Source organism: Heteronotia binoei, unplaced genomic scaffold (genome assembly GCF_032191835.1).
Source record: "Heteronotia binoei isolate CCM8104 ecotype False Entrance Well unplaced genomic scaffold, APGP_CSIRO_Hbin_v1 ptg000294l, whole genome shotgun sequence".
Classification (NCBI taxonomy): domain Eukaryota; kingdom Metazoa; phylum Chordata; class Lepidosauria; order Squamata; family Gekkonidae; genus Heteronotia; species Heteronotia binoei.
Window position 1 is genome coordinate 640,278 of NW_026800011.1, and position 24,339 is coordinate 664,616.

The following is a 24,339-nucleotide window of genomic DNA, read 5'->3' on the forward strand; positions in this document are numbered from 1 at the left end:
AGAAATGCAACATCATCCCCACCCTTCTGTGTAAGAAGCATATCATCTCTCAGTGTTATACTGTTTTATTGGTTTTACTGTTTAAATGATTAATTATTGTATTCTGTTTTATTTGTATCATGGTTTTACCATGTCTTGTTAGCCGCCCTGAGCCTGCCTAGGTGGGGAGGGCGGGGTATAAATAAAAGTTTATTATTATTATTATTATCAGTGGGGCCAGAGAATTTGTTTCTCTGAATGAAGGTCACTCCTACTTAGTTCTGGGAGTGGGGGGCACTTGACATTTTCCTCTGCACTAGCTATACCAGGAATATCAGATAAGGGCAATCAGGGTTTGCTTCTTGCCCTTACTGAAGCAGTGATTGATTTTACTTTGCATAAATCAAAGCTAAAAAGGTCAAGAATACAGTCTCACTGTTACAGCTTGTTTTCAAGCATAGTTAATGTCTACTTTTAGGAAATGACTACAAGAAAAAGGGTAAGAACATGTTCCCATCTGACTTCAGAAAGGAAAGGAAACTGCATTAAAGATAATTAACTATACAAAAAATTAGGACACAGCGTTAAGACAAATTTTCTAGGACTGCATATTGTTTCTAAACCTAATCATCCAATTTGTCAGTCTTCCCTTAAAAGCACAGCTGGAAGGAATATTGGTATAGCCCCCAAATCCTCTTTACACTACTGATTTCAGGATTCAAAAAGTGTGAGCCTGGGCAAGCCAAACTTGCCTCACTTGTCCACCCTGCCCCCCCTCAAAAAAATCCAAAGTACCATCACTTTCTTGCTGTGCCATTTTAAGCCACAGTTTGATTGCATGGCATATACATTACCAGCATACCCAAAATGGCAGATGTTAGAAAACAGCAGCACTGTAATACCACTAGGGGTTCTGAAGAGTTTAACTTCAGCTGTCCAAATAAAATACCCAAAAGCATTCCAAAAGAAACTTAGGCCCTACAAGAAAACGTCATCTTTATACAGAAAACGTTCTAACACTTAAAATAGAAAATACCTTATTACATGGCAGCTATGAGATAATCTAACAATACATGAAGTAACATTACTAATAAAGAACAGAGGGAGAAAAAACCTTCCTTCCCGCTCTTTGCATAAGCTGCATTTAATCTTCAAGTGATGCTTCCTATGAGCAAAGGCAATAAAAACATGGAATGAGATGCTTTTTAACAAAAACTGGAGCATTAGGAGAAAGGCAAAATTATCAGTAGCGTTTACAATGATCCTTCCACTTACTGTTTCTTTGCATCTTCAAATTTGTGTAGCTTTTTCCGTAGACCTCCAGATTTAAAACCTTGACAGTGGGCTGCCGAAGCTCCTATTGTTACAATATCATAATTCTGATCTAAATGGAACAAGAGGAGAAAAAAAGAGAAGGTATTAAAGGAGAATGCTTGTAATTATGACTAATAAAAGCAACAGAAATATAATTTCTGATCTGATATAGATATACTAAGCCCACACTAATGCTTCTTGTGGCCAGAAGCATGAGAGGGTAGGTAGAGAGGAAGCAAACCTGGTATAGATACCAGGACTGCCTGCACAACTGGCTATACTGCCAGGATCATCTATGAATCTTATAACCACTTAACAAATGCTAAGAACTCTTTTAAATCAACTACAAATCCAGCTATAAGACAACAGTGTTAAATTCTGAAATCCATGCTTTCCTATTGCAGAAGACCTGTAAAGTGATTACATCTGACATTGTAACAGTATTCAACCGTGTGCCGATTCTCACATTACATGATCTATACATGGAAGGGCTATTAGAATCACAGAATCATAGAGTTGGAAGGGGCTATATAGACCATCTAGTCCAACCCCCTGCTCCATGGAAATGCAGTCATAAGATACAAAAGCCACTCACTGCACAAATGTCCAATTGCATGGACATACTTTCATCAGCAATGTCCATTAACCAGGGGAAAAAAAACAGGAATATGAACATTAATGAGTCTAAAGATCCTTTACCTAATTCAAACAAGAAGCATATATTGATACTACATAAGTAAATCAACAACTAGGGACTTGGACTATTAACCATGTCCACAGTTGTTGATCAATTTTTATGACGTTAACATACTTGATGTTTGAATTGTGTTAAAGATCTTTATAACAGCGAAGTTGGGGTGTGTGGCAGTAAGTGTGCTCAGAGCCCGGTTCTGAGCACGCCCACTGCCTTTCGGACTTCACCGAGGGTTCCCAATGCTTGGGAAGTCTGGGCGAAGTGGGGGCCTGGCAGTGATATCATTGGTGACGTCATCAGGGTGCACGCGAGTTTACCACTTGGAAGGGTGGAGGCGCAAGGTTTGGCCTGGGGCGCAAGAACCCCTAGCGACAGGCCTGCATACAGGAAATAAGCATTTAAGATCATTTTCAGATAGGTTATTTAATCCATTTTTGTATCTAATGGAGTTTTTTGCATTTCAGACAGACAAGTTCTTTAAATTGTCGCCAGTTCTGATAGGGGGGGGGGGTTAGATTTCAGACATCTAAAAATGCAAGTGTTATTCTCCCTTTTTTATTAAAATGCTTTCCACTTTTCTTCAGGTTTTGTTGTGTGGTTGCATTGCTGAGTTGTGGAAGATAATATACTGGCTGTTTTTAGCACTCAGTAATGAGCCACTTAATTTTTCCTGCCCACTTATATGCTTTATTATATTTTTTAAAACTCATACTGTTTTTTGCTAAAATATCAACCTACTGCAAAACTGAGATGGAAGAACAAATAATAGACCATATACCTGATCCTGCATCATCCTGGACTCTCATTCGTTGTATATGTAAATTAGTGGGCACAAATTCTAGCTTTTTGTCAGCTTTCAAGCTGCTCGCTTTAAAGGATGGACCTAAGGAAATGGTATGGAGAGACCAAAACACAAGTTTAGTCTACAGAAGTACACCTACTAAGGAAGAGAAGGATAACACCATAAGACCCCCATGAACTGTTATGTTTCCCAGAAGCTACCACTTTAAAAATTGAGTCAGGATTTAGAGTTGACACCCAAGGCAGCCTGTTTAGAAGTCCATATATGCCAAGCTAAATGATGGGAGGTCCATGAACAGAGTTCCCAAGGCTTTTTTTTTTTTGGGGGGGGGGGGTGGAGTCAATCATCAGGTGCTCGCTCTGTGTGTGTGTGTGTTCATGCAGAACCCATGTACACAGTTTCCCAATAAGATTTAAAGGAGTCCTGTTTTCCCTCCTTTCCCCACCAATATTTGCAGGCAATATAGTGGTATATTAGAGGAAGGAAAGGTCTGTATCCACCTCCCCTCCCTCAACCCTTCCCCTAGTAACTTGCATTGGAACAGAGGGAATACTAGACAGAGAAGAACCCAACATACCCAATACTGGTCTATGAAAAAGAAAATGATAACAGAGGTTATTAGAAATAATCATAAAACTTGGACAAAGCATATAATTCTGTATTCTAGAAAACAGATACTGGTTACCTTTGTACTGATGCAGATTTGTGAGGTTTTCCTGGTAAGTTAGAATAATTGTTTGGTACTGCGTAACTATTTGCCGACGAAGACTTTCCCAACAAGGAGACAGCTCTCCAAGCTCTTCAAGCTCACAAACCCTACAAAAAAAAAATCCCAACAATGAACCCTCAACTAACATAATTATGTAGCTAATGAAAGATAGAGTATTCTTCCAACAATATAAGAGTTGTCTTATTTATGCAGAGATTAAGACTCCAAGACTGGAATAGTTTCCTGCTGACAAGTCAGCAAAAAAAACTGAATTTCTATTAGCCACGACAATAATAGCTATATAATGAAAAAGCTGCATATTGTGCCTTTGGCAGAGTGGCGAAGACAAAGGTTCTTGTTTGAGTAGGTGATGGGTTGGCTTAATAATCCATGAGCACGCTGACCTTCACTTTGTATTCTTTTTATATTAGATTATATTTTTTATGACCCATGTTCCAAACACATGAATTCTCTCTGATCTGATTTCATTCTCCCACCTTGCCCCCCCCCCCCCCCCCCCCCCGGGTACCAACAACATTTAAGAAGTTTTTGTCGGCCCTGCCTGAGAGTTGGAAGCTCATGGACTGGGAGAAGGGCACATATGTTGAAAACCAGAGCACTAAGACATCCAACTTTCCAGTCCCCCACCTTGCCCCCCCCCCCCCGGGTACCAACAACATTTAAGAAGTTTTTGTCGGCCCTGCCTGAGAGTTGGAAGCTCATGGACTGGAAGAAGGGCACATATGTTGAAAACCAGAGCACTAAGACATCCAACTTTCCAGTCAATAAACAGAGTTGACAATTTTGCTTTCAGAAAGCTCCTGTGTCTTTTAACAGTATTGTGTTTGGCAGAATTCACCAGGCACAATTTTTCCTAGCATGCAAATACAGTTATAGGAAAAGCCCAAATACAATTTCCTCCCCCCTTTCTCCATGTTTAGAAATAGGGAGCATTTATTTTCATGCTTCTGCAGTAACTGTCATGAAAACATTCTGTATAATAAAAATTCTGTGTTATATACATTGCAGTTTCAAGGTCCCTGTTAAGAGCTAAACTGTATGAACCCCAAGCTGATCATGAAGAGCACAAGATTCAGATGCAGGGACACATGAGCTAATGGTAACATCAGAGCTTGTAGAATACACAGTGGTGCAGACCATGGATCAGTAGCACAGAATGCTTCAGTTTGCTTCAGCAACAAGCCAATGACTCCCATTAAAACTGGTCCACGGTAAAAAAAACTTTTATGCTGGCAGTACAAAGCCTGTATGATTTGCATGCCATCAAAAGATCCTTCTAGCCACTGCAAAATCAGCTGCATCAGTACAAGTATGTAAGTGCTGATATTTTGTTGTATAGAGTACAACAGGATAATAGTCAACACTCCCCCCCAGATAGACTGACAGCCTAACTTGTCTTGCAGAAAGAAGATCCGGTAACAGCCACTTCAATGTAAGTTACTTTCAGCACCATCGTGAGACAGCAAACTTTAAAACCGACTGGAAAGCAAGCTTTACTGCACTCCAGTGACCAGGTTTGCAAACAGCATTCTGTTACACTGAGGTTGACTGGGCAAAAGCTGTGGCGGGTGGGGGGGGGAAGAGAGTAAAAATAAAGGCTAGGGCAGCTGATGGCAGCCTGCCAGCTGAAAGCAATAAGTTTTAAATGTATTGTTCTAAAAATGACAGATGCTTGGTGGAGTGAAAGTGGGAGTCATTGGCTCGTTGTCAAGACTTGGCAAAGATCACTTCTCACTTTGTGTGGCTTCCTCAAGCTCTGCTAAAGCTTATCTTCTCCAGCCTCCTTCCAAAATACTGAATCATTTTTTTCCACTCAAAAGCAGCTTTCTTTTGTTCCTCTTTTGTGCGTATGGTGCATATAAGCTCTGTAAAGTCTTTTGTGCAGAGAAGATTGCTTGTTATATTTTAATTGCACTAGCATTCCCAGTTATATTAGTATATAGGACAAATTCATAAACCGGGAATTCCCAATCTTGCAGCATCTTTCAGCAATTTTGGAGTTCCGAGTAAGGGAAGTGGGTGCCATCACAAGATGGCTGCCTTGAAAAAGGAGAAGTGTGGAAAGGGTTGAGAATGAGACACCAGGAAACACATTAGCAGGCAATTGGGCACCCTGTTGGGGAGCACTGAAACCATAAGTAAGGATTGCTGTCAATTTTTAGTGTCCCAGAACTGGTTTTGCTAACAACCCTGAAGAGTTAAGGACTGCATTAGACAACACTTCCTTTTCATTCTTCTCTCTACAGAGATAGATGTTGAGTTCTTCTGCTTCATCCACTGGCCGTGCCTGTCCCACTGGACACCCAGGCATGACTGTAAATGACTAGGGACTATGTGAGAAAAATCCAATGCATACATGCCGAAACTAAGCATACAGTTCCTAGATTGTATGAATAAATTCTATTGTGCTCTTCTGATTTGTGTGCATTGGATTTTCTGTCCACATTAGGCACCTCTGATAGCAGGGCAAGAAGATGAAATCTTGTTCCCACTACAGATAAAAGTCCTTGATGTTAAATCCTTAAATGTTTTCAATTAATTACAGATTTAAAATTCAAAACCAATCTTCATATGGAATTCAACTTGAAAGTCCACTGTAAGATGGGATTTTATGTACACCTGACAGCTAGACTTTGGACTGTCCTAAATCAGCCAATATCTATGCCTCAGACACTGTGAGTGTTCTTTCAAAACAACAGGGAGTATTATCTGCCACTGGGAACTGCCTCACTTGGAAATACTGGGATCACTTTAAGCTCAATTCCAAGTGCTTGGCTCTTAAATATTAAAGCCATTTCATGATGGTTGCTAGCAAGGATACAAATTCCCCTCCAGCAACCCATAGCAATGTAAGATGGTTCCCATTAGTAGCGACTTCATCGTCCACTGATGATGCAGTCTGAGAGATATCTCACTTCAGGTATCCAAATGCCAGAAACAGGATCCTGAACATGTTTTGTCATTTGTTGATCCAAGCACAACTTTTCTAGCTATTTCAGGCAATGCTAACTTCACCTTCCCTGACGTGACCAGGCCCAGTGATTCTGCAATGCTCTGAGAAAGAACGGCACTGGAAAGACTGAGGCTCCTCTTTACTTGTTGATATTTTCAACAGCCAAGGGTGTCCCTATACTTCTGAAGCACAAAGCAGAGAATAAGAAATCTGAGCAGCAAGAACCCTCTTTATCCTCCCAACATTAAGAAAGAAGTGGAAGGGAAACTTCAGTCTCATCTAGGGAGGAAAACATGACACTACAAATACCTACAAATACCAGAGGAAAATAGGATTTTCCTTCACTAGTGGAGAAACTCACTTCAGGTACCACACTGACAGATTTTAGTAAACAGGTCAACACTAACAGCCCTGTAGAGAATGAAAATAACAATGAACAATTCATTTGATAGTCAAAAAAGCTATTAGCTTCTAGAAGAGGAAATAACCACAGTCTGCACTGAAAGAGAAGCCGTCACATTTGCTATATTGCTGCTTTATAACAACTAGTGATAGTTTTCTATGAGATTATGTGGTCCATATTCCAGCCTACTGCAGTGCTACCATATCTTTCAGGGTTTTCACTACCTTGAGTACATGGCCATCAACTACTCAAACCTTGCCAGTGTTGCTCTACCTCCTCCTTCAGCCCACTGGCAGCTGTTTGGCTTGTCTGCTATGTTCACAGCTTGTCTGTTCCTTTCTTTAAATAAATATTTCAGGAATAACTGGACTCAACTCAAGAAGAGCCAGACATATATACACAACTGGTCAAAACAAAGTAATGGAACAAGGGAAAAGTATACCCAACCCCCCTTAAGGAGCTAAGCCGAACAGGAAGAGCTATTTGGTTTGTTTACAGCAGTAATCATGACTATCTTTGAAGTCCACTACATATACTTGTGTATAGAGATGGCTCGAAATGAACCACAAAGCAAAATTTGTCACCAATTTTGCCATGTTCATGGTTTGTGAACTGAAGTTTGTGAAGGTCTACCATTATGAACCTCCAAAACTTTTAAAGCAGTTCATGGTGGTTCATGGCAGCTCATGGACAGAAAAGAAAGTAGGCATTTTAAAGGGACTCTTGAGTCCCTTTAGCCCCCTGATTTCTGTTCCCCACAAAAGCTGCAAAAACAGCTGAGTGGCAGGAAGGCACTTCCACTGCTCAGCTGTTTTATGCTGTCTTGTGTAGTCCCTTTAAACTTTAAAGGGACTGCACAAGACAGCCTGAAAAACAGCTGAGCATCAGGGAGCAGCTTACTCCTTGCTGCTCAGCTGTTTTTTCAGGCTTTCTGCAAACCCTGTTTAAAGGGGCTGCAATAGTTTGCAACAGGATTTGCAAGGCCACAAACCAGTTTGGTTTGTGAATAAACCTCCTAGTTTGTGATTTGGGCACAAACCAACAGGAACCACATTTTCCCAGTTTGTGCCCATCCTTACTTGTGTGTTTGTATTTTACTGAAAATACATATAATTTTCCAAACTAGTGGAAACTTACGTGTACAAATTCAATTTCCAGTGCAATTAGTATTAGTTGGCTAAATCAGTTTTTACCACAACACTAGCATGTTCCAGACTCATTTGTAGGCAAGCCCTAATCTGAAACAACCTGGTCCAACAGAACCACTGGAAAGGAGACCAACTAACATACTGAAATCTTACAGTAGAGCCCAAGTAGTCAGGTTTAACAGGTCCTAGGATGACAGAGACAGAAATCAAAGTTTCAGATACACAAAGCCATACTTATAATTCATTTCATCATCTTTTACTCTTCAACAGAGCTAAGTAACACTAGCAGATTTTGAACAGAAATGCAGGAACCATTTCTCATTAAATATTTACCTCCAACCTTTTTACAGAACTGCACATTAACAGCTGAATAATGTAACTGTAAGAGCAGCAGTTCTCTTTGCAGTTTATCCTTACCATACCAACTCAGTTCAGATATCAGGCTAGACTTCAGAGCCAGGGTATGGCTAAAATGTACACAATCCAGCAATCTTACAGAAGCCAAAGCAGGTCTAGTCACTGCTTTGATAGGAGACTATCTGGAAAACCTAAATATCCTGCTTCAGTTCCATGAAGGTAGAACATTTATGGAATAGTACCAATAAGTGCACTTTTAGAACACGACCCATGCCTTAAACATCCATACTTGCAGTGAAACCAAGCTTTGGGGTTGCTTATCTGCTTTTGTTCTGTTTCTATGGTGCATGGGATTCCAGAAGTAAAACAACAACAACGGTTTGTCAACTGATGCCAAACTATAATTAGTATAAACCATGACTTTTAAACACCAAAGGGCAGCAGTAGCTAATACATCAGTAACATTTCCTGCAGAGTTTGCAAGCTAACCAAGCACTCTTCATTTCAGGAATAAGCCCCTGACAGGTATAGCTGGAGATGGCACTATTTGTTTTGCTGATATTATTATCCTTGCTCACTAACGACTGATTATTAGGCTGATACATTTGTGATACATATGATGTACTAACCCCATGCTGTAATTGTATTCATAAACACTAACACCCATTGATTTCTGTAGACATTTAGCGTTCTGTGTGTAGTGGGATGTTCCAGGCCTGCAGGTGGAAAAGGAGCATGGGAAAACAGCTCTAATCTGGTCTCTCTGGGTAATGCTGATATGGACCAACTGAAAAGGGGAGAGTATGTGGAATGTGACCTTAATGGGAAGTAACACTGAGGCCTGAGAAAGAACTCTGTATCAATTAATTCAAATGACTTTGGCAGGTGCAGGAAAGAGGGGAGCCGTTGCTGGGGGACTGCCAATCTACTCCAGTCTGGCAACACACAGTCTTGTAAACACATGCTGATAATGGTTGCTACCGGATCTATTAATAAAGCTTCTTCTGCCTACACTCAAGGAGTCTTATGATAGTATCTGGGCAAAACCTTACACTTCAACTGTCAGTGAATTCTACTTGCTGAAAGTTACCTTAATCTAGGACAGTTAACCGAAACAGATACAGAAAAGTTAGATTAATAGTGGTTAAGAGATTGGTCTTCTTATCCTGCTATATCAGGTGTAGCTCATATGCACATGCTGACTGGATCATTTGCATTTGTGTTGGCTATTTCATATTTAGTCAAGAACCAATCACTTATCTAGATAATAATCACATGATTATGACAGAGCAGATTTACAAGGCTAGGTGAAATTTCTTGGTTTGCTTTTTAAACTATTACTTACTATAATGTGATTAAGCAAAGCTAGGAAACTTGACAATTGCACCATTTATTTTTACTTGCTTGTATTTCTTACTGTCTTGCATAATAAAGAAAACGATTTCTTTTCTCAATAAAAGATAAAAGTCTCTAGAAGTTTTCAGTCTGGTTTGCTGGTTAAAATTCAAATAACTGAATTCACCCCTTACTTGTTTGTATTATCAGATGTAAAGGTTGATGCCTATCCTTTAATAGCTAAGTCTTGGAGAAATCTGCTGCTAAACAGCTTCCCTAGGCAAAACCTTTCAAAATTATTTTGTCCAGATTCTTTAATTGGATGCCTAAGTAATCTCTCATTACAACAGGAACAAACTGAGTGATCCTGACAACACTACAAACACTATAGGGAAGACCCATGTCTGGTCTACAACAGGGCAGGCAGAGCCAACAGGTGAGCCCATGTCATGGCCAGTAACACTGGCTGGATATGAGCTAAGTGGCTGGCTGAGCTAAATGCTGCTGGGGGTCTCAGCTCATCTCTGTCTGCCTCTGGTCTTCCAGGGCAGCAGCCCACTAGGACATGCCCTGGTAAATTAAAGGCCCAGTCTGTCTCTGTCTGCTGCCACTTCCAATCCAGTTTGCTGGCCAGTCTAGTCAAGCCATAGTACAATTGCCGCAACGATGTCTAAAATGAGTCCTGCTACAATACATGAAGAGCCAGATGCTCTTTCTTTATGTATACTAAAAGCAATGGGAACGACAATCAGACACAGACATTGGATCTGGAACATTCCTGTTTCTCATAAAAACACATACAGTAATATGGTAATGCCATAATGCCATAGGAGACAGGAGGAAGTTCAAGAATCTAAGTCAGTCTGCAACCACTCCTCCACAACTACTTGCATACTAGATCTCAAACAATCAGTACTGATAAGCTCATATTGAAATTCCTAATGGAGGTTAATTAAGCCCTGGTACAAAATAAATCACAATACAATCTGTAGTGAAACACAGCAGTGCGAACACAGGACAAAATTACAACCCTCAATTTTAACTAGCAAATATATTACCAGTCTCATCAAGTAAACTACTGACCTCCGTGAGATTAATTTACAAACTGCTTCCAACAGAAGTGGGAACCTGGGAAAATGTTCTCAATGATAAACGTAATAAAAACAAGAGAAGAAAAGCAATTGTAACCCATTTTATATAAAATGGCCTCTTACAACACTGAGTCAAAGACAATTCCCCTTCAGCATATTCTCCCCCTCTTCCAAAAAACTCAGCTGGGGAACAGCAGCTTTGGGGGAGGTATACGCGGGGGAGAACCAGCAGGCATGGGAGAGTGAAGTGCCCCTCCCTCCATCCCAATGATTCTTCCCTGCAAACACTCTCACCTCTTGCCCATATGTGATCTTGGAAAACGTGGGCTCTGGAAGACACTTGGCAAGAGTGAGAACAAGAGACTCTGCTGTCACACTGCAGATACGGCTGCAGAATATTTACAAAACAGTACCTTGGGCAGCTAAATTGTAACTACCATGGGGATGCAATCACTGCAAAGCTGCACTGCTTGAAACAATCTTACTTCCCCAACAATTTCTAAAGCATTACTTTAACACACATATAGCAACAAGGGATAATATATCCTTGGTGTGTTTTTTTTTTCTTTTTACCTGGCAGCATCTTCTTCAAGCAGCAGCTTCACAAACTGCCTGGGAATATGGAGGGACAGCACACTCTCTGCCATTTGCTCCAAGATCCTCAGATGGTTCCCATCAGTGGTAGGGAAACGATACATTCGACAAATAGCTCCTCCAAACACTATAATATTAAATCGTAATTATTTCATTCAAAATCTGGACTTGCACATTGTAATTCCTTAACACTAAAATAATTCAATTAACCAGCTGGTTCAAAAACAATAACATACAAATCCTACTATTTTAAGCCAGTGTGATATTCATGCATCCATTTGCCAACAAAAAGCAGGAGACTTAAAACATACTGAACCATAATTATGGGCACACTTTTGTGTGTGTTTCCCAGTGGTTTCCTGGAACCACAATGGAGAAGCCAGATCACAGAACATGTTCTCACAGTTCAAAGCTTCTCCACATAACCTGGAAATCTATTAGATATCTCTTGAACCTTGTTGGTCCATCTATGAATGTATTGTAAGAGATTGAGTTCCAGTGAAAAATAAGCCTCCAAACTGAAGAAAGACGGATGAAACGTCTTGATATCCAGAACAGACATCTTTGGAAGAGCTTCCTTTAGCTCTATGAACTAAATACTTGAATATGAATATTTCTTTGTAATTGGAAAGTTTGTTGAACTGCTTTTGAACTGGTGGGAATATCTTTTTGAAGCATGTTTTTGTTCATTTGAAGTTCTAAGTGCAAGCCTGGTCAGAACACCACTGACCTTCACATTACATTGTTTTGTCATTTAAAATCTATCGGGTCTCAGAGTTTTTTTTATTTACACATTTGTACGCTAAGATCCTATAGTTCAGCTATCCTCCAAATAACTCAGCTTGATTGTTCCCAGGAACTCAAGCCCCATAAAGAAGGGAAGAAAAATGTTATTATGATCACAGCAAAGCACACTGATTGTGAGAAAGCTGTATTAAGCATCCTAGCTACAATGAGAGATCTGGATAAGCAAGATTTTGCTTAATAAATCCTGAGGTATTAAAGGGAAAAAAATCTGATACAGTTTGTAAGGATGAGCTTACTCTTTCAATCTTTCCTATTACTCTATAGCTAGAATCTTTTTACAAGTGATGTGATGAATTTTTGGCAGAGGACTGACATAATTACAGGAAAGGAATTCACAGTACAGCCTCTTTCATACACCCAATTTACAAGGTGCTTTGTCACCCATCTGGAGAATGAGGAGCAGCAAAGGGAGCAAGAAAGGCAGGAATGATGTATCAGAATTCAATTTCCTGGTATGCCAGAGGCAGCCAATAATATAAAAAGATAGCTGGCAGAGTGCTCCTAATGATGCAAGCCCACCTTTACAGTATGTCTGTCTTCAGCAAAAATATCTCTGTGGCCAGTAACCTAAGGCTTATATGCAGCCTCACACATTTCCTGGAATACTTCTTCTTGCAAACCGCCCCACCCCCCACCCTGCAAGCACTCTTGAAGGTTAGGAGGTCCCTCAGAGATCCGTCTATAGCCATTAAAAAACAGAACATTTCTGGCACAATTCTAAAACATGGGTCTTTTTGACTATATCGATTGTTCGCACTAGTAACTAAGTTTGATTTTCCAGTTGGTTGTTTCTACTTCATTTAACAAGTGTTGGAGAAAATCTTGCAGGGCATTTTCCATAGAAATATTGCTTGCATTTTAAATATGGTAGTGCTACTCACAAAATAAATTCTTTGGTTGGACTTCAAAACAGCAGTCTACCCCATTGCATAGTTTATGCATAGTAATTTATTTATGCATAGTAAGGACTAGCTAAAGCTAACACAGAAATGTCTGGTTTTACAACATCAAGACCATGAAGCTGAAGACATCTAAAGATTAAGTAATTTTTCATTTGAAGATTCAAGTGGTGGAATGCATGCATGTTAAACCAATTATTTGTACAGGAAGATACTTACCAGATTTCAACAATGCATCTTTCCGTAATGAAGCATATTTGGATCTTATTCCTAAAGACTCTGTTAAACTTTCATCAACAGGAAGTACAGTCTAAAGAAAACATAAATATGAAAAATACCAACAATGCAAAACTTCATGACCAAACCCATACAAAATATGATCTTATCTTTTTAAAATTGCTTATTTTATACATAACGGTCAATGCTTTTACTAAATCTTACTAATTTTTAGCAAGCAAAAACAAAACAGTTTGGCAGATTGAAGTTGCTGCCTTATTACAATGAAACTCATGAACTAGGTTTGTTAAAGTTCCATTTTTGTGGTAACTATTTTTTTTAATTGGAAGTTGAGGCTTACTTCTGAATTTATCATTTCATGATGCGTTAATTAGTATGATGGGGACAGAAAATAAAATTTCTGGAAATATACGTTCATATTGTTTTCTGATTTTACTTCAAGAGCCAATGTGTTGTGAAGGCAGAGTGAAGCAGTTGATATGGTGCTGGACTTAAGACCAGAGAGATCCAGGTTCAAATCCCAGGTTAATAGGTACCCTTGGAAAGTCATTCCTACTCAGCCTAACTTATCTCACAAGGTTCTTATGAGAATGAAACTGAAAGAGGAGCAGAAAACAGAGAAGGGATGTGCACCACCCTGAGCTACCTGAGGAAGAAAAAAATAAAATATGAACCCTAGGCAGTACTTTAGCTTACATTGTAGGAAATTCCTCCAGCATAAGTTGCTGTTCCATTGGAGGAACACCCACTCAGGCTGGGGGAAGGCTTCAAACGTTGCTTAGTAGAATGATTATAGTGATTACAGATTTGAGTTCGGAAGTGAGAAAACCCAGCTTCAAAATGTACTGTTCACGTACTGATTGGATTTTTTGGATTTGTATCCTGCTGTCCCCTATGTCCAAGCTCAGAGTGGGTAACATTACTAATAAAAACATTTAACAATTCAATATTACCATTTCTAGTGCATAAATACAATAAAATACCTAATAATATATAATAAAATACATAATACTACAAACCAATAACATGATCTGAAAGAAGAGGGGGAAAGAGGACTGAGGAAGAGGCCGATCAGAGATGGAACTCATCGCTGTCCTCACCCATAAGCCCAGAGGAACAACAAACCTACCTTCAAAGCTTTTTTTTGTAGAAAAGGCCCAGGAGGAACTCATTTGCATATCGGGCCACACCCCCGACACTAAGCCAGTAGGAACTGTGATCCTGTGCGTTCCTGCTCATAAAAATCCCTGACTACCTTACACACTAATTTAAAACACTATGATAATTCCCCCCACATGCACACTGTACTGAACCCCTCAGAGAACAAACAAATGTAAATGATCATAACTTGAATGAAATAGCTACCTAACCTACACAGAGTCTAAATCAAAACAAAATAATAACACATAAGTTCTGGAACAAATTCATATAATAACATGGCACAGCTGCTGGAAGTACAGGAACTGCTGCTAGCCATATCCATGACAGTTTAGTTCATGTTCCTGAATAATATTTTGACAGTTCAAACAAGGAGAAAGTATTGTGTGAACTGTTTCTAAGTACAGCTGGAAATATGTGTCAAACAGGCAGTATGGGGAAGACTGTGTATAAGGCTGCACATATACAACATTGTCCTGAGATGCAGACAGAGTGTTCATGCTCAGCTCACCCTTCCATTGATAGTGTCAGGAGATCTGGTAACTGGAGGCCTTTGGTCCGTTTTTTCTTCCATCTGCCATCCTATGACTGTAATGTTGCCAACGCGGTCACTTTCAGCAGATCTGCAACACACATGTTGTTGCTGTCTTGGTGTGCTTGACTCAGCAGCCCAACAAGATTATCAATTATATAAGTTACACATCATATACCTTTGCCTGTGGACTGTATTTCCCTCTGCTCATAACCCACATAACAGCCCCTGAAGTTTATATTCAAAATAAAGATCACCTACTTTTAAATTATTAAAACATTCATAAGGAAAATTTCTCTACACAGATACATGTTTCTATTAAAATCCTTGGACTGACTATAATATTATACTTGTGCATGGTACTTCACAATTAATATAGGCACAAAATACAAATCCCTGCTGCAAGGACTTTACAATATAATGTACATGTTCGAAGAGAGACTACAAAGGGAGGAAAGAACAAGAAAGAGGTAGCAGGGGATAGATACAGTGGAGGATGGTAAGCAGTGGAGTGCCGCAGGGCTCAGTACTGGGTCCATGCTCTTTAACTTGTTCATAAATGATTTGGAGTTGGGAGCAAGCAGTGAAGTGGCCAAGTTTGCAGATGACACTAAATTGTTCAAGGTGGTGAGAACCAGAGAGGATTGTGAGAAACTCCAAAGGGATCTGTTGAGGCTGGGTGAGTGGGAGTCAACGTGGCAGATGAGGTTCAATGTGGCCAAGCGCAAAGTAATGCACATTGGGGCCAAGAATCCCAGCTACAAATACAAGTTGATGGGGTGTGAACTGGCAGAGACTGACCAAGAGAGAAATCTTGGGGTCGTGGTAGATAACACACTGAAAATGTCAAGACAGTGTGCGATTGCAATAAAAAAGGCCAACGCCATCCTGGGAATTATTAGGAAGGGAATTGAAAACAAATCAGCCAGTATCATAATGCCTCTGTATAAATCATTTGGAATACTGTTTGCAATTCTGGTCACCGCACCTCAAAAAGGATATTATAGCATTGGAAAAAGTGAAGAAAAGGGCAACTAGAATGATTAAAGGACTGGAACACTTTCCCTATGAAGAAAGATTAAAACGCTTAGGGCTCTTTAGCTTGGAGAAACGTCGACTGCGGGGTGACATGATAGAGGTTTACAAGATTATGCATGGGATGGAGAAGGTAGAGAAATAAGTACTTTTCTCCCTTTCTCACAAATATATATATATATTTTTGGACACTGCGTGACACAGAGTGTTGGACTGGATGGGCCACTGGCCTGATCCAACATGGCTTCTCTTATGTTCTTACATGTGCTAAAACTGAGTTTCAGTTTGGAGTAGAGAATGTGAGAAGGCAAAGGCATAAGCCAAAATTAAAATACTATAATAAAATGTGATAATGGTTTACAGAGAAAGACAGACTCTGATGGTACAAGTATATAACCCATTTTGTCAGCTGAAATTTCTTCTTCATTTCTATGAAGCATTGCAATATATATTCTATATATACATTTTTAATCGATGTACAATGGGAGAATGCTGAGCAGAGCTCAGAAGTCTGCATCCAAGCTAATCTCCATACAAATTTGAAATTTATTTCTGATGTCTTCTGAAGCTATTACAGTGCCTTGCAGGTATCTTTTTCTTTCACCAAACAGTATTGCAAAAGCATCAGTCTGGGATGATGCAAGAGGAGCTTAACAGTGCAATCCTAAAGAAAGTTACTCCGTTCTAAGCCCATTGAAATGAATAGGCTTACACTGGAGTAACTCTCTTTAGGATTACACTGTAAATGTTCTATTTGATCAGAGGCAAAAAACAAATTTAAAGTGTTGAAAAACCTCTTTAAAAGTTTACTGACCATTAAAGAAATCTATCCATCTTCATTTGCATTATTGCAACCGTATTTAAACAGCTGTATAAATAATAAACATGAATAATTGCATACAGTGTATAGATTCATTGAGGGTGGTGGAGTCTTGCCGTGACCCAGATTGCCCAAGCTAGCCCAATCTCATCAGACCTTGAAAGCCTAACAGGGTCAGCCATACTTAGATGGAAAACCACCAAAAAGGTACAGGGTTGTTACCAGAGGAAGGCAATGGCAAACCCATCCTTGTTCATCTTTTATCTTGAAAACCCTACAGGGTCATCACAAATCACCTGCAACTTTTGATGGTACTTTCCACCACCAGAAGAGTCTTTGAAATTACAATATTTTAGTTTTGTTAAAACTAAAACACTTCTGTACATTAACTTTCTAAGCACTTCTAATCTTAAACCCTGGTACACACCTTACTTTTGTAACAAAAATTCAAAAAAAAAAATACTTAGACTGGGATACCAGTGATTGGCTGTGCAATATAATGTCCTAGCTTTCCTGAAACAGGCACAAACTAAGTACGAACCTTAGTGTTAAGTGCAACCGATGGTTCCTCTCCTGAAGTAGGTCCTTTACAGTAAACATCACAGAACCCAATAAATACATCTAGGGGGGAAATAAGTATTGTCAGTACAGAGGACATTTAACATACAATACTCACTTTTCTATTTATAAACCAGCTCTAAGGCTTCAAGATAACATTTGACACCAGAGTATCTTTGTCTGCATACCTTCCCAAACACAATCACTCTCTCACACAAAATCCATTCTGATTTCCCTTTCCCTTGTCACCATCTTTTAAATGTTTAATTGTTTACCTATTTTATGTTTTAATGCTTATATATTAACTGGTTTTTAATGTTATGTAATCTTGACATTACCCACCCTGAGCCCATTTTGGGAAGGGTGGAATATAAATTAAATAAATAAATATAACCTCAATATAGAAAAGCTGGGGGACCCAAGAAGAATCACAGCAGGGAACAAATCCCTCTAATTTGTAAAATTCTCTGTGTTCTGGGGAACTTCAGCAAGCTGATTTCCCCTCCCTTTACCCACAGTTTGAGAACTTCTGTATCACACACACAGGGCTATAAAGAATTCTTTAAACATAAATAATTGTTCTTTAGAAGTCAACATGAGCTTCCCCACCCCTCCACTCTTCAAAACTCCTTTCTGTACATTTTTCTATGGTGGTGTAGGAGTAATTAGGGGAATGAAGAGAACCCTAAAATTTGACTTATTTTATATGCCTACCAGTCTTAGCATTTAATCTGTTAGAGAGACTGACTGCTGGCCCACAAAGCAGGCTACTCAAGGGCCAACACCACCACCCCAAGTAACACAGAATTTTGAAGAACGTGAATGACAGAGGATAACAGGACTTACAGTTCCCTGAGATCTATCTTTAACATCGTATACAGAAAGTTTTATTTGTGTCATCTGGTTAATAAGAGAGTCTTGAAAAAAGGCAATACTGCTTAGAAAGATTGGATTGCTTGTTCCCTGCAATTTAAAAGAAAACACGCACACAAGAAAGTTAAGAGAGGCAACTTGGAATCAACAGAAATGAACCACTTTTACAGATCCTTCACCCATAAGATATGCATTCGCATTCACTTACCTCAATAATTTCTGTCTGAGCATGTTTTGTCCAGAATGCCTGAGGAGGTGTGGTTACACTCACTGCTACAAAACTATTTGGCTTTCTATCTAGCGACGGAGTTAGCAGCTCACTGCAAGCTACAGGAAACCAAGAACGTAATTCTTAATAACATGTTGAGGCACTCTGATGCAAACACAATGTCAAAGAACAAAGAAAACCCAAATCTGCCTGCCTTTCGCTTTCCTAACATCTTGCTCATGGACAATCTTTGTCTTGTTAAAAATAATACAATATGAATCTAGAAAAGTAGGCTCCAGTGCATGAAGATCCCTGGCACAATGTTTTAATGTACCACACAACTCTGTTCTTCCCACAGCAGACTAGCCCACAGAAAACAAAATATTCACAAATAGGAGTGCTTCCCCATCTAAGTATTGAAAGAGGTCAGCTATAATGCAATGTACTCAGCCCAAACACAATCCCCCAGTCATCCACTGTTTGGCAAGGATGGAGGGAAGGTCGACCATCTTTACACAGTGGTGATTATTTTTTTCAAAGCTAGGCTTGTAAGCAGCCACTGGCCTGGTGGTTGGAGACAAATAAGAATTACTGTCTGGTAACCCAGCAGGGTTTTTTTTTTAAACGAACTGAGAAAGGTTGTGCCTTATCTTTCAGGCTGTCAAGCTGCCACAAATCACACGTGGTAGCCAAGTTAGCTGAGGCAATAGTAACAAGTAAATTTATTTGTGAGATCAATTAAAGTGATAACAATTCCAGGACAGGCCAGATCACTCTGTTCAATCACAGCGCTCTTTCAAAGTCAATTTGCAGAAAACGAGTGCAGCTGAAATTTAGTCCCCCAAAACATCACTTTTGCTTCCCTCATTTGGAAAGAACTATGTTATCTGGCTGAGTGGAAATAAAAAGATGTTTTCATCCCAATTAGAAGTTGACTAAATTCTTTTATGACTCATGCGCCCAAATCATGGATTAAACGGCATCAGTTTTGTGCAGTCTACTTTTTGTTATGGTTGTTTGTTTTAAATTCAGGATCTATTAACATTTAAATAAGCCTAGCTCACCACCTAGTGGTGCATAATATTAAAAGAGCTAGAACTTTCAGTCGCCAGACAATCTTACAATCTCCTAGTTATACTACACACACTGCCATATGATAATTAAGTTAAGTTAACAAAGTTAAGCAATCTTGAGTATGTATCCTTAACTCAACATCGTAAAATGCACCTGCTGAATCAGACAACGGTTCATCTGTTACAGCATTAACCATAGCGTGCCAAGTGATCCTAGTTTGTGGGAAACAAACTAGACTATCATGTTTAAGAAAGAACTATTTATGTACAATGACCATATAAAAATAATCAATACATTAAACAGGAATTAAGAACAAAAGCTACAACACTTACCTAAACTAAATTCTAAAATTGGCTCATCTGGATCTTGAATATTTCCTACAAAGCACAGAAATCAAGTCACATTGCTTTTATTAAAACCGAACTAAGCTGTCATTTGAAAGAGCGATGTTTCTTTTCCATACCCCTTTTTGGAAAATTCAAATGACTCTATTTGTTTTAAATGCATGCAAAAATATACAATTAGAAGCACTCCCATGCAACTTGTTCTGTATAGTAGTTAGGACTTTGAAAAGAGACATGGGCTTACTATTTGGGATGTAGAAGTCTGGACTGCTTTTGAAAAGTGCCAGAGGCAATTTAATGTTCAAAGCAGAGGGAGGTCAAAAATCCCACTGACTGTGTGCAAGCACGGAATCTGCATAAAATAATCTGTTTAAATTAAAAGGCAATATTTAAAACCTACAACTTTGATACTCTATTCTTCAGTAAAAAGTCTTAAGGCGGGAGTGGCCAAACTTGCCTAATGAAAGAGCCACATAGAATAAACATCAGAAGTTTGAGAGCCACAAGTCATGGACATCAGATGTTTCAGAGCTGCAAGGAATTAATAATAATAATAATAATTTTATTTGTATCCCGCCCTCCCCGCATAAGCGGCTCAGGGCGGCTAACAACAATAGCAAATAGATGGGGGGATGGAGGGAGAAGTGGAAAGAAAACAACTTTAATTTTGAATGTATTGTCCAAGCTACTGGTTGGCTTGTTTGGAGAAGTGATTTAAAGAGAGAAATGCCATACAATATGTGTGAAAGAGCCACATGTGGCTCCCAAGCCATAGTTTGGCTACCCCTGTCTTAAGGAAACACATGGAGAGGTTTAACAAAAGTTGCTGCTGTTTGTCCTGCCCTCAAGTGCTTTTCCCACATTGCCCTATCATCTTAGTTGCTCCTTAGGGCTCAGACGGGAAAAAATGCTTTATGCTTCCAATACATAGCCACATCACCAGTCTTACGGGGAAAGTTGTATCTAAAAGACTGGAATTTCAACACACAAAGAATTAAATATAAATATGAGGGCCCTGATAGAGAAGATATGCTTACCGGCCAAAGACAAAGCAAGCATGTCAGAGGTAACATCAATTGTCGAGGCCCGCTGCACACTACGGGATTTTGCACCATGACGGGGGCTCTGTTCTTTTGCTGACATGTTGTCATGGAGAAGGTGCCTCTTCTCACAGGTTGATCACAGCAATGTCCTGGCGAAGCATCACAGCACAGAGGAGTGTCTTTGCTTGCAGCCCTTAATATATCAGCATGCTAAAGAAAAAAACCCATAATTTTATTTATTTATTTATTTAATTCATTCGTACCCCCACTAATTAATTCATTTGTACCCCCTCAAAGCAGTTTACAGCATTCTTCTCCTCTCCCCTTTATCTTTACAATAACCCTGTGAGACAAGTTAGGCTGAGAGATCATGACTGGCACAGTCACTCAGTGAACTTCCATGTCACAAATAAAGATTCAAACCTGGGTCTCCCAGATACTGGCTGACACTCCTAACCAGTACACCACACTAGCTTTCTCTGAATTAGGTTTCAACCCATCTGCATTTTAAGTGTTCATTTTACTACTGGGAAGTTTGAAAAGATTTTAAACGACAGAGCTAAGAGAAAAATACCTACCAACAGGACATTAGTTTCAAAGGATACTTACGTCCCAGTAAAAAACTATCAACATACAAGACAAGTCAGTTCCCCTCTACATCAATGAGAAAAGATAAAAAGTTTTTTTATGCTGTTAGACCGTCTTGTCTGTTGTTGGCCACTCAAAGGGTCAAACTAAATCATAACAGCATCTTTGAAGTTGCCACAAAGTCACCTCTGCCATTTTAAAGTCATCTGAAAATGCTGTGAGGTTTCAGACCTGGTTGGATCCACGTAATGCACGAAGCCAAAAAGTTACAAGAATAATCACAGTTATATAAAAGACTGTGATTAAAAGATTTTTCCTAAAACCAACAAATATTTATGTAAAACCTTATGATTTTTTTACAATATGCAATAAAGATTAAATGTTTATATCATACAATTTGTCTCTCTTATTGTTTTTAGTAACAAATAACTTCAGAAAAGTTCTCACAGTTCATAATATCACAACATAATTCGAATTGTGAGAATTTTTCTGAAGAGATTTGTTACTACCAGTGCACCACAGCAGTAAAAAAGGCAAACTCCATGGTAGGAATTATTACGAAAGAGACTGGAATCAAAACAGCCAGAACTGTAACACCCTTATTATATAAAGCTATGATACAGCTTCATTTGGAATACTGTGTTCAATTCTGGTAGTCATAACTCAAAAACGACACTGCAAAGCTGGGAAAAGTACAAAGGAGGACAACCAAAATAATTAAGGGTTTGGAGCGCCTTTCCTATGAGGAAAGGCTGACAGGGGCTGTTATGCAAAGGGAAATGATAAACCATCTCTGTTCATCCCTTGCCTTGAAAACTCCCATGAGGTGAACCTTTGTGGGGTCGCTGGAATCAGTTGTGATTCAACGGCACACTTTACCTTTATTTATTTTTTTATTTAGAAGACGACGACGACTGTAGATTTATACCCTGCGCTTCTCTCTGAATCAGAAACTCAGAGCTGCTTACAATCTCCTATATCTTCTCTCCCCCACAACGGACACCCTGTGAGGTGGGTGGGGCTGAGAGGGCTCTCACAGCAGTTGCCCTTTCAAGGACAACTCCTGCAATAACTATGGCTAACCTAAGGCCATTCCAGCAGCTGCAAATGAAGGAGTGGAGAATCAAACCCAGTTCTCCCAGATAAGAGTCCGCACACTTAACCACTACACCAAATTATATTTATATTCTGTCCTCCGCTATCGGGCTCAGGGCGGCCAACAACAGTTAAAATACATGATGTTAAAATAGGATACAATAAAATAATTAAAAATTAGACAAATTCATGAAGGACAGATCCAGCAACCACATGAACCATGTTGCTGTAGGAGACCTCCATCTGTAGAGGCAGCAAACTTCTGAATTAAGGTGCATTTGGCAGCAGCAGGGAGGAGCCTCAGGCTCTATATCCTGTTTGTTTAGCCCTCTAGAGTAACTCATTGGCCACTGTGAGAACAAGATGTTGGACTAGATGAACCACTAGTTTGACCCAGCAGGATCTTATGTTGCAGACCAAGACCTCAGGCAGAGGCTTTTCCTAGTTCTCGAGAAGATGCCAGAAACTGAACCCCAGAACCAACTTATGCCAATTATCTCACTGATCTGTGAGATCATTTTCCAGAGCCACACATTTTTTACTCCAGCCAAACTCCATGTAATTTCAATTTGCAAAGCAAGCTGCATTTGGCGGTAAAATTTCCATTAACTGCGTAGCTGTTTACACTGAACATCTTTATACTTACAAGGGTTGTTATCCTTTTGGATGTGATGTGACATTTCTTAAAGCCGGATTTATTTTCCCATCTAAAAAAAAAAAAGATACAATCATTTAGTTAAAGCATCTGAAACAGACACTGATTTTAAACACCTGCTTCTCTTCTGTCTCCTAACCACGTCTCACGCCCTGTGAGCTGCAATTATGTTCAACTATGGTGACAGCCTCAGGGGTACAATAAAGTTTCTGTAGGTTTTAGCAAGATTATATTTAGAAACCTGTCAAACTAATCTGCCACTCTACTATAGAAAGGGCAGAGAACAGTTATAGAAGCAGTCTAAGTAAAACACAAAGAAGATTTTATCAAAATAGGACTTGTATCGATTCAGCCTTGGAGGGCAGTGAGAGTGGACCAACCCCCCCCCCCCCCCGATAAACCCAGATAAAAATAAGGCAACAGTTTGTGATTGATCTTAAATTAAAATCTCTATAATTATTTAGACTTCTGATACTGGAATAATAAGCATTTGGGCAAGCAAGGGCACTGGGCAAGTCTCTGTTGTCCAATTGGTAGTTTCTGGGTAAATGCAAGAAACATATACTGCAGTAAAGTGGAACTACAAATCAGGAAAGTGGCTCCAAGGAGGACAATTGCCCCTGAATGCTTCAAACCACATACATTTTTACCCCTGCTGGACCAACAGTTATCCTGGGAATATTATGAGCTATGTAAAGTGCAAACGAGCTCTCTCAATATGCCTTCTGAAAGGTTTGATTTTGCATTTATGTAAAAGCAGCCATTTGAATCTTGTGGTGAGCCTTCTCATTCCACACCATGCTAGTTTTTCTAACTTTCAAGTGAGTCCTGGAGATTTCTAGAATTACAACTGTCCAGATGACAGAGATCATTTTCCATGGAGAAAATGGCTGCTTTGAAGAATGGTCTCTATGGCAAATACCCCCACTGAGGTCCTTAAACCCTGCCCTCTCCTAGCTCCACCCCCTGCCCAAATCTCCAGCAAGCCTACACTATGCTGAAATGTGTTTACA

The 24,339-nt window shown here is 39.5% G+C and overlaps 1 protein-coding gene across 8 annotated transcripts in view; it reads right to left on the reverse strand.

The window, feature by feature from the left end:
- The window catches only part of LOC132590551 (inositol polyphosphate-4-phosphatase type I A), a 112,064-nt gene that overhangs the window by 36,998 nt on the left and 50,727 nt on the right, over nucleotides 1-24,339 (reverse strand). For all 8 annotated transcript variants that reach the window (XM_060263484.1, XM_060263479.1, XM_060263483.1 and 5 more), the window contains exons 2-13: nucleotides 23,318-23,378; nucleotides 20,983-21,198; nucleotides 19,934-19,978; nucleotides 18,528-18,646; nucleotides 18,293-18,409; nucleotides 17,430-17,509; nucleotides 15,013-15,124; nucleotides 13,326-13,416; nucleotides 11,380-11,527; nucleotides 3,475-3,605; nucleotides 2,766-2,870; nucleotides 1,255-1,363 (exon numbers count right to left, since the gene is read on the reverse strand). In XM_060263484.1, coding sequence (XP_060119467.1) covers nucleotides 1,255-1,363; nucleotides 2,766-2,870; nucleotides 3,475-3,605; nucleotides 11,380-11,527; nucleotides 13,326-13,416; nucleotides 15,013-15,124; nucleotides 17,430-17,509; nucleotides 18,293-18,409; nucleotides 18,528-18,646; nucleotides 19,934-19,978; nucleotides 20,983-21,088 — 1,163 coding nt within the window. In that variant the 5' untranslated portion in view covers nucleotides 21,089-21,198; nucleotides 23,318-23,378. The remainder of the gene's footprint in view (nucleotides 1-1,254; nucleotides 1,364-2,765; nucleotides 2,871-3,474; nucleotides 3,606-11,379; nucleotides 11,528-13,325; nucleotides 13,417-15,012; nucleotides 15,125-17,429; nucleotides 17,510-18,292; nucleotides 18,410-18,527; nucleotides 18,647-19,933; nucleotides 19,979-20,982; nucleotides 21,199-23,317; nucleotides 23,379-24,339) is intronic.